This window comes from Felis catus, chromosome D2 (genome assembly GCF_018350175.1).
Source record: "Felis catus isolate Fca126 chromosome D2, F.catus_Fca126_mat1.0, whole genome shotgun sequence".
Classification (NCBI taxonomy): domain Eukaryota; kingdom Metazoa; phylum Chordata; class Mammalia; order Carnivora; family Felidae; genus Felis; species Felis catus.
This window is the reverse complement of record NC_058378.1, coordinates 58,924,648-58,942,316: the sequence shown is the minus strand read 5'-3', so window position 1 is coordinate 58,942,316 and position 17,669 is coordinate 58,924,648. Positions and strand designations below refer to the sequence as shown.

The 17,669-nt window shown below is 50.7% G+C and overlaps 1 protein-coding gene across 1 annotated transcript; it reads right to left on the bottom strand.

Moving 5' to 3' along the window:
- Positions 1-594: 594 nt before the first annotated feature.
- On the bottom strand, positions 595-16,310 carry SCD (stearoyl-CoA desaturase). Its single transcript, XM_003994316.6, has 6 exons — positions 15,911-16,310; positions 15,108-15,390; positions 11,042-11,172; positions 9,384-9,589; positions 7,674-7,906; positions 595-4,683 (listed from the first exon to the last, which is right to left on the bottom strand). Exons 1-6 carry the CDS (start codon positions 15,935-15,937, stop codon positions 4,484-4,486), a joined length of 1,080 nt encoding a protein of 359 aa, XP_003994365.1. The 5' UTR covers positions 15,938-16,310; the 3' UTR covers positions 595-4,483.
- Positions 16,311-17,669: the final 1,359 nt, after the last annotated feature.

The window sequence follows — 17,669 nt, the reverse complement described above, 5'->3', positions numbered from 1 at the left end:
TCCACCTTAAGATCACAGAGCCCTATTCTGGGAGTTTCCTAACCTTGCCTTGGATTGTTTTTCCTTTCTTCCTGCTGCCGTTAATCAGCATGTTCAGGAAGCCACTTAATTCCCAGGAGGGCCACATTTCCTCACCTTTCCTGGAGGAATGACCCGGACTGCCCGGCCTAGGTTGCAAGGTGAAAAACAGCTTTCCCAGAGATGCTTCTCCTGTCGTTCTCTTCCTCTCTGAGTATCTCTGTCTTGGGTCCGTGTGACCGTGTGACACGCAAGAGACCTGGCATTTCCCCAGGCCAAAGTGCCAGCTGGTGTAAATGTGTTTGACTTAATGGCAACAGACTCCTGGTTTCCTGCTGCCAAGGCCGAGTTTAACCTAAAGTTACCCTTAGGAAGGGCAGGGCGGGTTACTGGGGTGAGTCAACCAGTGTAGCGTCTACTTCTTTTTTACTCTTAAAGGTACAGGGACAGGGTATAGGCAGCGTGGTAAACAATCAATTAAAACTACCCAAGCGATAAGTGTACGGGTCAGCAGATCTAAACTAAAGTCCCAGGAAACTTTGAATCACAGCCAAAAATCACCCAGACACAGTACAATCAGATTCACTTCACTTTTATTATGAACAAACACAATTTCAGATCAGTACAACTAAGCTTCAGAGTTGATATTAATAGAAATTATTCCAAAATTATTCTTAGGTCACAAATAACTACTATCCCACATAAAAAGGGGGAAATCCCACCCAATCAAGGAAAAGGTATCCTGTGTATTGTTTCCATGGCAATGAGTTTATGCATTCTCAAATGTTGTCTGGCTAGTTATCCACCACTTATCCAATGGATTTACTCAATCTCCCAGAGAGAACCATATCGATTAATGATAGCATCCAGGACCCACGGTTCATGGTGGACACAAGTTCATGGTGGATACTGCTACTATAAAAATACTCAGGACTTAAAAGAATTCCTCTGCTGAAGGATCCCAAAATGCTTTAAAAAAGCATTAGTCACACCTCAAAACTGCCCTTTGAGGTAGGTCAGTATTATTATCCCATTTTAACAGAAGGAAAACTGAGGCACATTATAGTTAAGTGACTTGCCTAGGGTCACGTAGCAAGTCAGTGGCACAGTGGTAGGAGAGGCCCTGGCCTTAGCCACCCGCGAAACATTGACATCTTGTTTTCTTTAACCTTTCACGCTGACCCATTTGAGCTAGACTTACAGAGAATACACTCAGGATACTAGCAAACCAAGGAGGAAAAGTTTCCATTTTAAATGCTACAACCATCTTTTCATCTAAAAAAACAAAAAAAAAAAATTATAAATCAAATACATTCAAATTACTTCCACCCTCCATCAAATGTGGGCACTTAATACAAACAGCCCTAAGAAAAGATTCCAAAATAAAGCCCAGAAGGGAATCCTGCAAACAACTATACTGATAATTCTCCAGCCAGGCCCCCTTTTCTACCAGCCACTTTTGCAGGCTCTCAGGTGCAAAGGAACTCCACAGAGGAAGTAAGAGCAGGGCTCATATGCAACACTGATTAGAAAAGATGTAAGGCACCCAAATAAGTTGTCAGCACACCCACAAAGCGAGGACTGTTAGAAATCCAGACTTGAGTTTCTGGGACATTAATGTGTCAATTGAACTCAGCTTTAGAATCTTGAAAAAAGTGTTCCTTACTCAGCAGACACCCTTCTGCCTACACATTCTCCTATACACTGGGGCCCTCAGCTTGAGGACCCTGTCCAGCCTTGTGTACGTCATGCTATGGATCAGATCCCTGCGACATAATTAGAATAGAAAGATAAACTTGTTTTTGATCAGAATTTATAAAGCAGGCATCTGACAACCTGTGGAATTAAAACTACCCAAGGGATAAGTACACAGGTCAGCAGATCTAAACTACGGTGATCTTCCAGTAGATTCTTTTCTACTGAGAGGAAGAGCTCAAAAGACAAGGATGCCTTTAGTCCAGGTTAACCCCTGTAGCCTCTGTCTATTTGATGAACACAGGAAGAAAGGCCCTCTTCCCTTCCACTGTTAGGGCTCAACAGTGCACAGAACATTTGGTATCGTACATTTCCAATCTTTCACAGAGTACAGCCAGGCTTTTGCATTGATGACTTAGGTACAGGGACAGAAATAGTCCAAGGTTCTCAAAACACTGATGGTTTTTTTCAGACCTCTCCTATACTACTGTTTGCCCTAGGCTGTGTGGTGGGGAATGCTGGTTAGTTTACTGAACAGAGACGCTGTTCAGCCAAGTTCATGGCATCTCAGATCCCAAGTCTCGGCTTTGCAGTACACCCTGGCTCCAGGGAATGGGGCCTCCTTTTGAGTGAGGCACTTTGGAACTTCCCTTTGCTTCTTGTGCTTCCCAGTGAAGACTAGGCTCCCTCCCACTTCTACAAGCATTGCACTGTCCACTGGGAGCAGACTCGGGCTGGGCAGGCTTACTGAGAGAGCAGGGGGCAGCTAGCATGCTCTCTCGTGTTCTGATCCAGACAGAGGAGGATAAAAACAAACCCTTTTTTGCCCTATGGCTGACTCACTGGTACCACATGAGCATTTGGCCTAGCTGTGCCTGAGCCAGGGATGTTTCTGGTAAGGTCTGCCAGCTTTGTCTTGAGTCATCAGTGTGGTAGGGGAGCCCAGAGGTGTAGATGGAGAGACTCTGGAGGCCAAGTGAGAGTGGCAGCTAGCTCAACTTTATAAAGAGAAACAGTGGTTCAGTGACCCTGAGCATTCTGTCTGCAGGAAGGGGAGCTTCCTGGTGAGCAATAGCCATCACTGCCTCTGAGTATCTACAAAAGAGGCTTCCTGCCCAGAGAAAGAAGAAAACAGCAGGGAGGAGATAGAACCTGTAGGAGAAAATGGACAGCTGGGGTAGAGCCAGGAATCAATAACCACAGTAGTTAAGAGATTCCTACCTCGCCTTGCCCCGGCCCAGGCAGTCCTATACTTTAGACTAAAATTTTAACAGAGAAGGAATGGACGAAATGGTTCAACACTGAGGGGAGAAGCCTTCTAGTTTTTATTCATTCCAAGGAGAAACTGGCATTCATGAACGAACCTAACATTTAACTTGTTTGTATAACCACCTTCCAAATTAGGACATCCAATGACTTACTCAGTAACCTTCTGAATCCCCTGGCAAGGTGTTCTCAGAGCCCTTCTTTTGTAAAGTTATCTCTCAGGAACTGCCAACAGACCTTGCCCCGGAACCTCTCCATCTCCTGTCCAGCAGTGAGAGGAAAGCAGACAACCCACCTCATTTCTCCTCTTTTTCAAGCATCCCTCTTTCAGAGGGAGACACTCTAAGTGAATTACTTTAACATTCCAAGCAAAGGATGTATGTATGTATATTTTTATGTTGGACCCAACCCCACCTCTTAAAATCCCTCCTTTCGTGGAAGGTGGCTGTGCTCACCACTAGGCCACAAACATGTTCCTCTTTTGGATGTCTGGAAACGCTTGAGCCACCTTATTACTATGATGGGAGCTGACCAATGTCCCGGAGATGGCAGAGCAGAAAGATGAAAGAATTTTGATGATTCCGTGATCCGCTAGATTCACCGATTCTGGACACGAGCAACCTCAAGATTTCTTGCCATATGGAATAAGAAATCTTGTCATTATTTAAAAAAAAAAAAAAAAAAAAAAAAAAAAAAAAATCCTTCCCCAGCAGAGACCACTTTTACTACAAACTAAATGCTTCTTCTTTATCCTCAGACTAAACTACAGTGGGACATTGAGATTTGCTTTTGCGTTGCCAAGCTCTACGCCCATTCCCCATTCAGAGTCAGGAGAGAGAGGAGGCATGCCATCTGGTGGGGCTCCAAGTCCCCACCAGGCAAGCAACTGTGTGTCCAATCACAGCAGGAGCTTCTTGCCTTGATTCCCACCTCACCCCATCTTTACTTTTCTCAACCATACCATACACGCTAACTCTCTCCCCTGACAATTTACCTGCTTTAGAAGCTTTGTGCCCAATAAAGTTATTTTCCATTCCAACTCGCAAAAGCCTGGGCTGAAGACGATTAACGGGGGCCTTCCCAGAAGATTTTATCCTAGCTGTCCTGTCTCAGGACAGCTCAAGGAAAGAGTTACGTGGGGCAAAGCCCACAAGCTCTGGGCTACAGAACGGTTGTCTAGGCTTTGGAAGTTGGACACCCACCAATGAATGACGAGCTGCTTGCCTGGGAGGCGACGAGCGAGGAGAGGAAGGGAAGTGATACGAACAAAGCAAAGCAAATGACGATGGACTAGAAGAGAGGGAAGAGAAGAGCAAAAATAAGAATATCAGCTTAGTGTCGTGAAGGCAGAGTTGTTGGCTTTCAATTTTAAAAGAATACTGTACTGGAGTGGGTTAATGTCATCCTCTTTAGCATCCTGGTAGCATTATTCAGTAGTTAATAAACAGATCATTAAACCTCTGCCCGGCTGGCTTTCGGAAAAGGAACCCGAGGGACCCAAAACTCAGCCACTCTTGTAGCTTCCGTCTCCAGTTCTTTTAACCCTGGCCAGGATGGCGGCCTTGGATACTTTCTTCCGGTCGTAAGCCAGGCCGAGGAAAGCCATGCAGTCGATGAAGAATGTGGTGAAGTTGATGTGCCAGCGGTACTCACTGGCAGAGTAGTCATAGGGAAAGGAGTGGTGGTAGTTGTGGAAGCCCTCCCCTGGAACAGAAGCAATGAAGAGTTATGGGGCCACGCTGTGAGCTGCAGTCTTCGTGGTCTCCGCGCGCTGGTTGCCTAGCAGAGGGCCTCAAGCCCCTCAGAAACTTGCTATTGCTGAATGAACCAATGAACCCAGGCTCTTCGCCTCTGAACCCAATTGTTTCCCTCAGAGGCGCTGGGGAGCCCTGATCCCCCAAGCCTTTCTAGGAGCCTTTGTCAGAGAAGGACCGGCAATTTCTCCCAGAGGATAAGCTAACTAGAGAGAAACTGCTATGGCTGGGAATGGATTTCAGATTGGAAGATTCCAGAGCCTCGCTAAATACTGGTCTGAGCTGCTACAGGCTCTTTGTGGACATGCGCATGTGTCAGCGTGGGGAGAGGACAGGGTCGAGAATGAAGGACTTTTGCTGTGCTTCTTACAGAGACGAGCAAAGGACCACACCTTTCGCCACGGCATTAGCGCCACCTCAAAGGGGGGAAGATATTGACAGAATTGGGCAGTAACAGCCCAAAGGCAGAAGAAAAAAGGCCCAGTGCAGGGGCCCGAATTTCCTCAGTCACTACTGGTTTGCAATGGACTGTTCCGGCTTCTAGTACTTTGAGCTTTGACCCTGGTGTAGGGTGATGCTGATAAAACAGAATCTCTCTGAGGGAGTAAGAATTAAAATGCTTATGGGGCACCCGGGTGGCTCAGTCGGTTAAGCAACCGACTCTCGGCTTTGGCTCAGGTCAGGATCTCACGGTTGGTGGGATCAGGCCCTGTGTCGGGCTCTGCGTTGACAGTGAGGAGCCTGTGTGGAACTCTCTCTCTCTGTTTCTCTCCTTCTCTCTCCCTCTCTCTCTGCTCCTCCCCTGCTCTCTCTCTCTCTCCCTCTCTCGAAATAAATAAATAAACTTAAAAAGAAAAAGACTTAAAATGCTTAGATATTCCCTCTAACCTCTGAGATTCTGAGATGAGCAGGTCACTTTGCTGGACAGAAGAAAAACAAAGCAATTCCGGTTTTAGGAGAATTTCGGGAACAGGTAAAGCTTTGGAAACTTCGCAGAGAGTGAGCCCTCCAACCTCTGGCAGGACTCTTCCTTCCGGATCGTATTCAACAGTAACAATACTGACCCTTAGAAAGCTGGGAAAGACTGGCTAATAAAAGAGCACACTCTGAGCCCTTTGAAGATAAAAGAACCCTAGTAGAGCAGTAATGATATAACAAGCAAGTGAAGGAAGTCCTGCAAAGTAAATGACACCATCCAGGGCAAGTCAAGGTATGTCCTCTCTCTGTGACACCTGATTATCCACAGTGTGAACTGAGTAGGAGGCTGGGCTCGCCACAAGGCCCGAACGTACTGACAAGATTACCAATTTCCATAAATGGTTTTGTACCAAGGCTCTGTACAAGCACCAACCAGGCCTCCGGTTATCAGATTTAAAACTAAACCAGATACACACATAGCCAAGAGGCCGAGAAACAGAGGAAGGCCCATGGATGGAACAGGGAGAGGACTCTGCAACTGGGGCAGCAAGACAGAGCCCAAGCAAGGCTCAAGGGAGGAGGGCAGCTTTGGCAGAGAGAAAAAGAGCATGTGACTGTGGGGGAGGTAACTCAAGAAGAAAAAGGTTAGAACGGCAGAAAAAGAAGCCCCAGGAGAACAAAGGCCAGAGGTGAAAAGGGAGGAGTGCAACAGGTCGGAGAAACGAATGAGAGCCGAGACAAAGTAAGATACTGGCAGCCGCTCTGAAGTCGTGCTCAGCAAGAGGCTGCAGTTGGGGAAGCTCGCCATAGACCCAGCGCCAGGAGCGGACAAGTGTCATTCCAGAAACTTCCATTTCTGTGAAAGTCTCAGACTTGCATCGCCTAGGTGACTGATTTCAAGCATGGTTCAGAGTCTGAGCGGGCGCACTGGTAGACGGTGCCTGCGAGGCGCAGGAGGCGCAGGAAAGTTCCGAAGAGATGGGGAAAAAAAACGCCCTAGTACCGATAGTAAAGATGATGAGGATTGAGAATCTAATGGGAGGTTTTAAAGCGAAAAAGTGAAGGTTAGGCCACAGTGGGCACAAATATGTGGAACGGTGAAGTTGCCTAGATATACCGGATGACCAACAGCACTGGTCATTGGTGAGGAAGAGGTCACGGGGTCTGCTTCAGGAAAATAAATTCCAGGCCTCGGTCAAGGTCTATATTTAGTTGAAAACAGTGACGGGGAAAAAAAGCGGGGGGAGTCAGATGGTTAGAAGCCTGTTGTCTTAGCCTCTGGCTATTAAGACTGGAATCATAGAAATAAATTCATGAATAGTCAGCATTAGATCAGTGAGCAGGTACTTGTGATCAAACTAACCACTTTACTCATGGTTCCCTAAGCCACGTTGTGGGGAAGGTGTGTTCCTAGCACAGAGGAGAAGCAGGAGAGAGAAAGATAAAGGGCAAGAGATAGGACTGATGAGTGGTGGCAAAGGGTCACCGACAATTGCTTTGATGCCCTTCATGTTGGCATCACCAAAGAATAAGGCGTGGCACATGCTTCAGATGTGGCCTCCCTGAATACAGCAAGAAGATAAAATAGAAGTTGGTGCAATTAAATCACAAGGACTTAGTCTACACTGTATACGGCACGTTTGCATAGAACACCCTAGGCTTACTGCCCACCCAAATGATCCTGTTGGCCCGTTTATGCATTCCCTGCCCCAAGCAAGACCTGCAATCCAGCCCAGAGGTGACTGGAAAAAGGAAAACCCAAAGGGGCTCATTATACATAGCGTTTGGGAATGTTCTGGAATGTGAAATCAGGTGCACTGTTGGTTTTTTACCCTTTTCTTCCCACCGAAAATCTGTTGCCTGACTCTGAAAAGTTGTCTAATATATTGACCCTTAGTTTTGCAGTGGGATCCCAGACAGAAAGAAGTCCTAAAACAGGTTACTCTGGGTTTCCTGGCTCCTAGCCTAACACCCTAACCGGCGGACCACTAGAAGGGGTCTTGCTGCAGACTGCTGACTTACCTACAGCTCCCAGGGAAACCAGGATATTCTCTCGGGGGCTAATGGTGGTGTCATAAGGGCGATATCCGTAGAGGTGGGCAGCGCTGTTCACCAGCCAGGTGGCATTGAGCACAATGGCGTAACGCAAGAAAGTGGCCACGCACAAGCTGTGTATAAAAGTTTCACCCCAGAAATACCAGGGCACAAGAGTGGGCAGGATGAAGCACATCAACAGGATGCCGGGTTTGTAGTACCTACATTGAGAGACCATACGCTGAGTCAGAGGGGAGAGGACTCCCAGATCTGCCTGATTTTCCCACTGTCACCGGTGGGGCTCTTTCCTTCTATGGGGTACAACATAGCAGAAGTCAAAGCAAGAGGGAACGGGGTGGGGAAATGTTCTGAGAATGTCTCCGGGGTTAGAAAATGAGGTAATGACAGGTGAACTGACTTTTCTAGGATCGCACCAGTAGGAACCGGTGGAGCAAGGATTGGAATGCTTGTCTCCAGCGTCTGCATCCAATGTTCTTTTTGACTGTAGCCTAATATCACCTCGGTAAGACAGGTGAGGTCCCAATTACCAACTTAATAAACTCAGTCCTCCTTCCCAGGCTGTTTTTCCATCCTGCCTTGTAGGCTCCTTTCTCTTTCCTGTCCATGGTTTCTGAGAGTCTGTGCTCTGTGTCTTGCCTCCACGTCCTGCTGGCCACCCCTCTAATCATCCCTCTCCTTCCTGAGCCAGGCACAGAGCGTCCTTGACGCCCGCAGGCCCTCTGGAGGCTCCGTGCCATTCTTCACTCTCTCCAGCGTAGGCTACGCCATTGACATCTCTAGGGAACTGGTTTCCTGCTTCTCTTCAGTGGCCAGTGTTCTCTACTCTCCTATCATTAGTATTCCCCGCATCAAACTTTGCGTTCCTGCCATGTTAACTGGCTCCCTGTTAACTCCTCACTCGTGGTCCTGCTTCTCAGCTCTCTGACTCAATGGTTTTTGGTTTTTTTTTTTCGACCATCCCGAGAGTGACCTTTCTAAAGAACACCTCTGGTCATGCCACACTGCTGTTCAAAAAACTTGTAATGGTTTCCCGTTGCCTATGGAATTAAGCCCTACTTTTGCTTTTAAGGCTCTACAAGAATAGCGTCAGCCTCTCTTTCTAGTCTTATTGCCACCACACCCTGTGCTTCAAGCAAAAGGACTTTGTGGCTGGAATGTGCTTTCATGCTTTAGCTCCTTCTCTTCTCTGTGTTTGTACTTTCCCTTCCCACACACACCTGTGAAAATCTCTATCCGTCAGGGGATTCCAAAGCTATCTTCTGCATTAACCCTTCCCCCATGCCCCCCACTACACAACCTCCCTCTCCTTTGGGCCCCTCATTGGTATAGAAAACATCTTGCATGTGTCATGGCTGTCCAGATCTTTGACTCTCCCTCCACTTCCCAACAGGCTACAAACTCCTTGAAGGCAAGGATTGTGACACAGTCATCGTTGTATCTGTGAATGTCCTAGGCCAATAAGCATTTGTTGAATCTAATTGGTTTAATTAAGAGAGCTCTGAGAGAAAGAACAACAGTCCATGGGCAGGGGCCTGTGGGCCGTTAAGTATGAGGGTTTTAAGTTAAATTCGCAACGTGCAAACTCACTAAATTACTCAGCTTCGGTTTATAAGCCCTAGGGGAAAAAAGGGGGTTCCCCAAACACTCGATGCCCAGCCCCGTTATCCCCTCACTCACCTTCTCTGGAACATCACCAGCTTCTCAGCTTTTAGGTCAGACAAGTCTAGCAAACCACCCTTCTCTTTGACGGCTGGGTGTTTGCGTACGAGCAGCCAACCCACGTGAGAGAAGAAAAAGCCACGCCGGGAATTGTGAGGATCAGCATCTGTTTCTGAAAACTTGTGGTGAGCACGGTGATCTCGGGCCCATTCAAACACGTCATTCTGGAGGGACAGAGAAGAGGAACGTAGGCCTGATGAGAAATACCCTCTTAGAGGAATTCCACTGGGTAGGCAACTTTAAGAGCCCATGGCTCTCAGCTCCACCTCACAAAATGCCCAGGGGTTGGGGTATCAAAGGGGTCATGGAGTTGCCTCCTCTTGTCCCCCAGCTTGCCCCTGAAGCTTCGGTGGAAGGGCAATTTAAAGTCCCCGGACCACAAACAGGACTAGCTTCTTCTTGAAGGTTATATGGTGGACAGAACGGAGGCAGATCACACAGAGCTCAGAGAGTTTCATTCGAAAAGCACGTTGCAATTCTTCAAGCAAGAAAAATGCTGGAAAAGGTCCTCACGGGGCGCCAAACCCCTGGGCGTGGAGATCACGAGGGAGGCAGCCTTGCATCCCAGGTCCCGGTCGGTGGATGAAGCTTCAGAGAGCTCCGTTCTGACGCCTTGCCACATAGACGATGGCCAGGCAAAGAAATCACGATCTTGACTCCATTTCCGAATGACCTGTGGGCTCCCCTAGGAGTCTTTTCATCCCTTAAAGAATGTGCCAGAATCTCTTCCTTTGCCCCACAAAGACAACATCAGGAACCTTCAGTGCTGTGACAGAGATGATTATACAACTGTGGCAAGTACCTGGGATGCTGCCATGAAGGAGAGGATTGGTTTGCTTTCTTTCCTTTTTCCTCTTGCTCCAAGCTAAGCCCCGCACCACAGGCTATCTTTTGTCCATTGCTTCCACTTAATAACTGGGAGTTCCCTTTCCCCAGGTCCCTGTATTCTATCTCTGCCATGAACTCTTTGCCTCCACAAACTTCAGTATTTGACTTAGCCAGACTGGCAGCCCAAGATAAAACCAAAATGTTGGTCTACCTAACTTGTCAGTGACACCATTTCCTCATCTGTAAGAGGGGGGTAATCACACCGACCTTCTCAGATCGTTGTGAGGGTTTCATGAGGTAATCCACGTCAAGGGCCTAGAATAGTCGGGCACATAATCAGTGCTACAAAGTATTTGCTCATATACCCGAGAACACAGAGTCCAAGAGTCTATGAAATATCAGCTTCAATCCCATTATGGTGGAATCCTAAAATGTTCGCCTAAAATGGCGAATTTATTGTCCTGTGTCTGCCCAGGAACACAGGGTCAGCTCCTTATGCACTGCGGCCCCTTATGATAAGGCCCCCAACAGCTAAGACTGTGTGACAACAGAGGGACCTTAGGATCGAAAATAATCCCATGAGGCTGAGACTATTTCCTATGTAGCTCCTACTCCCTTTTCCAATGTGGACTTAGGGACTGGGCCTGCACTGGAGGTGACCCTAAAGGGGAGAGGAAATTGAGGTGCTGTCCAGGTGTAGCTCCTCTCCAGGCACTGAGCTCCTCCGTTCTGTCCCTGGACCATCAGAAGAGTGGAGGGAAAAGAGCTGAGCAGAGCCAGCTTCTTACCTGGAACGCCATCGTGTTGGCAACGATCAGGAAGAACCGCAGGGGCAGCCGAGCTTTGTAAGTCCGGTGACTCCATAGGCGATGAGCTCCCGCCGTTATGCCCAGGGCGCTGATCACATAGTAGAAGAACCCTGCCGGGAGAAGTCAGTGTGGGTAGTCACTAATCTGGGAAGACGTTCACATGACGTTCTCCAGACCGGTCCGTGTGTTCTTTAGGCTTCGGGTGAGGATCGGTTTTACCCTAAACTCCAGGGATGCCTTGGTCTCCCATGCATGCCCCTTGCGTTTCACAAACTGAAAACTACCATCACCTCCCATCCTCTGGAACGAGCCAAATCCCAGGCGCTTCAGAAAGGCCAGGCAGAGAAGAGGGCTCTTATCACCCAGCCACTTGTCATTCTCCACCATGAAGGACATTATCCCAGATCCCATTTCCTTTGACCTTCAGTTAAACTTTTCCAAAGTTTTAAGGACCACAGACGACTCCTGCAAAGTTCAGGACCTATAAGCAAGGGTGGTATTCAAATGTTTGACAGCCAGTATGGTCTACGCGTTAACCAGGTCAAGGGACCCTGGATTCTAGAGGACACTCACAGGGCTCTGAACCGTGGCTATTTACCAACTAGTATAAAAACATTTCAGTATTTTAGCAGGCAGTGGGGCCATACCGGGGGAAAACCCGCGCTGCACATAAGTCATATCTGCACAGTGTCTGAAGCTTTGCCAAGGCTTTGATGCTCTCTGATTCATCGGATACCTTGAATGGGATCTAATATCCTCACGTTGCAGTTACGTGTACCTTGCAGTACGCGGTGAGAGGCTGAGTGGGCTCGAAACCAAGTTGTCTGTCAACAAGCAGTTTGTGTCCCGGCTCTACTGTACTCTCCACAGCCCCACGGTTCCTGTGTCCCTCCTTTGCCATGTGTCTCGGTCAGGCCCTGCTCCCTCTGGCAAGGCTAATTCTAGGTAGCGGTGGGATGGCCTCCAAGCTACCGGCGGAATACCCCAACACTGTCCTGCCTCACCTTCCCGGAGGCCTGCAGGATATAACCTCTAGATTATACAGAGATATAATCTCCAACTGGGAAGTGGGTTTCTGCGTATAGCCATCTTCCGCCTTCCTGGAGGCCTGCAGGATATAATCTCTAGGTTATACAGAGATCTAATCTCGAGCTGAAAAGTGGGTTTCTGGGTATACCCATCTTCCCCTGCTCTAGGAGGCAGGGGCTGAGGCCTTGGTAGAGCGGTGACGGTTGACAATGTTTCATTCCTAGGAAAGCTGCTAGAAACAATAGATCCTCAGTGGCCACGGAACTTAGTTGCAGTTGGAGACACTGCACATTGTAACAAATTGTCCTGTGTTCTCCTCCAGCCATAGATACCAGTTTCCTAAATAACCCCCTTCCTCCCCTATCCTATCTTCCTCCACCCTCTCCTGTTCCTCCTACAGGATCTGGAGGAGAGCCATGGGGCCAGAGTCTGTCCCAGTGAAAGCTCTACCCATAGTCTCTCTGGGCTGGGATTGGGGCTTCAGGTGATTTGCTGGCTTTAAGCCATGTGGTGAGTTCTTCCCAGATGTATAGTAGCTGCCTGCAACTGCATCTGAAAAAGTGACAGTTGAGCCACAGCCGACCAGTCACCAATGAGGAAGAAAAATGGCTCTGGGCATGAAAGCAAAAGCACTCAGCTCAGAACCAAGGAAGCTGCTAGGGCTTTTGCACGCCACAGAGGACCTGGCAAGTTGACTCAGAAAGCACATAAGATGCTAGTATTAACAGGGGCATTGGGAAAAGAGCCCATACACTCTGGTGCCTTTTTCTATCGGTATCTCTAAAGCCTATCTAATAGAAAGCCTTAAGTCCACTGGGGATTCATTTCTTCATGAGTGTCCAACTCGTCGGCCTAAGGAAAGTCTCATAGCTTTGACTCTAAGAAAGATTGGAGAAGTTTTGCCCCTTGGCCGGTATTGCCGAGGTATCTCTTCAGCCCTAAGGGCTCTTCTGAGATGCTCTCAAAATCGCTCGGAACCATGAGAAATACTGGAATCACTACCAGTTGCTAATTTAACACTGTCCTTAGGGATAAAACAAAAGGAGAAGCCAAGCTCCTAAACTCTGAAGGTGGCCCTCTGACCCTCCCTTCACCCCTCTTGTTCCTTGAGACAGAGAAGTTCTGACTTCCTAGATACAGCTGGTCATCCCATCAGCTAAGCCATCCACCACGTGGCCCGGGGGCGTGTGTGTGTGTGTGTGTGTGTGTGTGTGTGTGTGTGTGTGTGTGTGTAAATCACCATCCAGTCTCTGTGTGCCATGTTTCTCTGTCCAAAAGTACAGTACACACCCATGGGCAGAGCCCCCAAAAGGTAGCATTGTTCCCCCTGCACCAGCAGCCAAGGGCAAGGAGCAATCAGCAATTGTCTGGCCAAGTTCCGGGCCTCACGAGGCCTACAGGGAGTTCTGAGGTTAGAGGGGGCTAGGTGACAAAACTACCTGTGAAGATCCTCTACTGGGAAGAAGGAGCGGAGAGAAGAATCCATAGTCTCCCTGGGGGATCCTTAAACCTGCTCTTGACCCCTCACACTACAGCTGAAGTCCTGCTGGGTTCTCAGAGGGGTACGGAACACATGTCCCCTCCCCTCCCAAGCATAAGGGCCCTTCCTGGTCTGCAGATGAACTGATTTCCTGCACCCGGCCAGCCCCAGGAGTGACACACATGTAACCCAAAGAGCACTACCTTCCTAATCCCAAAAAAGTCCCGTTTGTCCCACTTTGTATCTGGAAACATTGAGATCCCAAAGAGAGGGGATCTACCCAGTTGCATTTCTCTGTGGCACTGAGAAGATTTCCCAAGACAAAGCTTCAGGGACCGGATCCCACCGCCTTTACACCAAGAGGTCCGTGGAGGGGAATCAGCTAAAACTTGGCCTACCGGCCCTTCGGCACAACTCTCGGCCAAGAGTGCAGCTGTCGGCAGGCATCCCACACCCAAGACTGCTCTGGAAACCCTAAAGTTGTGTTTTGGAGGGGAGTTCTGGCTCACTACCCTCAGAGAGGGGCAACGTGGAGCCCCTGGGGCACTGGAGCCCTCTGCTCTCCCTTTCCCCTTCCCAGGTCAGGCTTTTGGTGGCAGAGGTGAAAATGCCTGCAAAGCACATGTGTGTATCCAGGGGGCAGGGCCCTGCCATCAGCCCATCCCCGTGGATCCCTGAAAAAGCTGAGCTAAGGGCAGGTTAGGGACAAACCGGAAACCATCTCCCTCACTGCAGCAGCCTCAAGGCTGGGGCTGCTCAGGGTTCTCTTTTCTGGCCTGGCCTGGCTGTCCCTGGCTAGGAGGGACTTCCTGACATCAAGAGAGAGGGGCCAGAGCATGCCAGATGGGCACCGGACATGAAACATTTCCTCCGTCATATTTCGTTCTCAGAACATTTTCATTTGGTGGCATGCTCAGTTCCCTGCAGACCGTCCATGGAGTCGCAGCAACATCTGTGTGACCTGCTTCATACAGGAGCTTTCTTCGTCTATTTAACAAAGAAGCCTGGTCGGGCCAAGGGCCAAGGCAAAATTATTTTGTAGATAACCTCTTCTCTGTTCCTCCCTCTTCTACTAACTCTTTTCCTGAGTGGGTTCTCTTGCTTTCCTAGGACTGTGCTCAGCATATTCCCTCTAAAGCTGCTGGTCTAGTTCCCATGCCTCCCAGGTTGTGGCCTTGATCCTTTTGTGGCCGGCAGGGCTAGGACAGGCAGCCAAGCAAATGACTTGAAACAGAAATGCTCCTTCAGGGAGAGCTGACTCTTTGGCCCAGGTCAACTCATTTCAAAGCCTGCAGCACCCGGTCTCAGGGCTCCCTCCCCAACCCCCATATTAAAGGACCCCCAGCATCGTCACTCCTGCATCCCGATCCCCCTAGGCTCCGTGCTCAGCCCACCATTCTTGAGTCACCAAGAGACATGGCTGGGAAAACCTGGGCCTGGAGGGGCTGTTGCCTCTGCTCTATGCAAGATCCTACCTTATTAGAGGAGTGGGGAGAAGCCAGGGTACTGGGTCAGAAGGACAAGGGAATCTCTTACCCCAGATCCAGGTGTAGACCTTGCAGGTGGGAACCAATATGATCCCATAGAGGGCTCCTAAGTGTAGCAGAGACATAAGGATGATGTTTCTCCAAACATACTGAAGCTTGGGCCTTGGGCCCTCGGGATCTTTGTAGCTTGGGTCGTAGATGTCATCTTTTATTTCAGGGCGGATGTCTTCTTCCAAGTATGGGGAAGGCTTCTCCAACTTGCACCCTCCATTCTGCAGAATCCTGGAGGGAGGCGCTGTGATGGTGGTGGTAGTTGTGTAGGAGCTAGAGATCTGGAGGGGAGAGGAAGCAGAGTCAGGAGGGAGAAGAGGACACGTGCACGTAGCCCTTGCCACTTCACTCTAATCAAGGGGGGGAGGGGAGGGGAGGGGATGGAGGGTGGCGTAGGGACAGACCCTGGGCCCAAAGCCCACGTTAACTGAAGAGTCCGGGGTACCTCTGATGGAAGAGAGGGAAGCCCCCAGGACGTGTGCAGATAGATTGTGGAAGGTGGTGGAACCTGAAGGTGAAGATGCGATAGTAAGGAGGAGAAAAACACTCGCACCCTTAAGAACACACAAAGGAAAACCCGCATGCATATATAGACATCAAAGTACCGGCACGACCAGGTTTTTCTTTAAAGCTTAAGAAACAAAAGTTGGGGAACCAAGTCCTCAAATTACAATCCACATTCCCAACGTTGAAGGCAGTACAACTCGCAAAAGATGACTATACAGTCCACGGAGATCTCAACGCTCTCGTCCACCCAGCTCCTGTGAACCCGCAGTGTGCGGGCAATGACTTGGAGCTCACCTCCTCTTGCAGCAAGTGGGCCGGCATCTGGGCTCTCTGATGCGGGGATCACTTTCCCGGGGCTGAGAATGCAGAGCGGAGTTCCGGACAGCCGGAACAGAGGGTAGACTTCGGTTCCCGAGCCCGCGTTTGCGTGGTGACCCGCGGCGCTGCGCCCCGAACCCCTCTCTGCGCGGTGCGCGCGGGATCGGTGTCGGGATCCGATCTGCAGTACGTGGCTCTACCCGGGATGGGAATTTAAAGGCTAGAGCTGGCAGTGGATGTCCCGTATTTCCTCAGACCCCTTTTATTCGCTGCCAAGAAGGGGCAAAGTGCGCGGAGTTGGCTCGCCGTGGGAGACCCGCCTGGGCGGGAGAGGGGAGGAGACAGGGCTGAGGCGTGCTGCGGGATGGAGACGCACAAACAGGATACTGCAGACACACCGCGGCTCTGCCGCTGCAGCCCAGGCCCCTGCCCCTGCCCCTGCCCCCGGGGAAATGCTAATGTGCTTCTGTAGAATCTGGCGCGTCATTGGCCGAAGGGAATTTGGTGCCACCTCGTCCAGCCGTTGCCATTGGCTGGGCGCAATCTGCTGTTCCCTCTGCCGCGAGCTACTCGCTCCCCCTCCCGTCTCTTTCTCCTTCTCGGCTCCTCTTCCCCCGGCCGCTGGCCCGGTGCCCGGCACCCTGCGGGCTCGGAGGCGCTCGGGAGCTTTCCCTCCGCACGCGGGAGAGGACCCGGTCCGGGAGTGGGGGGTGGCTACCCGCCCGGGACTGGCCCCCGACCGCGGGCGAACGCCTGGGCACCGGGGAAGTTTCCCTGGCAACAGTGGGGAAGCCCCGGGGCCGACCACTCCGCGCAGCTCGGTCCTGTCTTCGCGCGCCCAGAGACGCGTGGGAGGCGGGCGAGACGTGGCTTCCGAGCTGGGGTCCCGGGCAAAGGGGGCCGGCGGGGTCCCGCGTGGCTCCCCGGCTGGCGCGGGGCCGGGGGCCGCTGCGGAACAATGGCCCTGCCCCGCCCACCAGCCCCGCCGCGCGAACCCGAGCCTGCGGAACCCGCGGGGGCTCGGGGCTGGCGGCCGGCACACATGCCTGCACATCCACGTGTGTGTGTGTGTGTGTGTGTGTGTGTGCGCGCGCGCGCGTGTGTGCGTGTGTACCTGCACGCGCGCAGGGTGTTCCGCCTCGGGGCGCGCTCAGCAGGGGGCAGTCACTGCCAGGCACCGGGGTGGAGGGTGGGGGTGGTGGGGGTAGGAATCCCATCCCTCTGTGCTGCGCACAGGCCTCTATGCCTCTGGGATGTTTCGGTGAGACTTGAGCCAGGTTGTAATTCGGGGTTCTCCTTCAAGGAAAAAGGCAGAGAGCGCACGCTTTCGCTTTCACACAGACACAGGCCAGAGGACTGGTGTGTGCAGCACGAGTAACCAACAGGTGTTGCATTATTACTGCAAGCCACTTCGCAAGGATCATTTTATGTCATCTTTACTGCGACTCCATGAGGCGCCTTGTGCGTTCAGCTGAGATAAGGGGAGGTTAAGTCGCTTGCCTCTGGTCACAGCAGCCAGGAGTTGAGCCTTTCAGAAGTGTGATGCTACAGCCCAAAGTCTAAGTCCCTGCCCAGAATCCTGGATTCCTGAGACGCTCTGACCTCCCTGCCCTGTCCGTCATGCCCCCTGTCTTTCTGGGCCTGTGGGAGGCTGACCATGAGAGCAAGCCCAGGACCAGGCAGGCCATGCATTCCTCCCAGCCTCCTTCCACAGCCAGGCGTCCCGGAATCCTGT

Excerpts from the sequence above, each read along its gene's own strand:
- SCD (XM_003994316.6), bottom strand. The coding sequence starts at position 15,937 with ATGCCGGCCCACTTGCTGCAAGAGGAG. Across the intron at positions 15,391-15,910 it reads CCCACTTGCTGCAAGAGGAG|ATCTCTAGCTCCTACACAAC; the intron begins GTGAGCTCCAAG and ends TCTCCCCTCCAG. Across the intron at positions 4,684-7,673 it reads GGTTTCCCTGGGAGCTGTAG|GGGAGGGCTTCCACAACTAC; the intron begins GTAAGTCAGCAG and ends CTTCTGTTCCAG.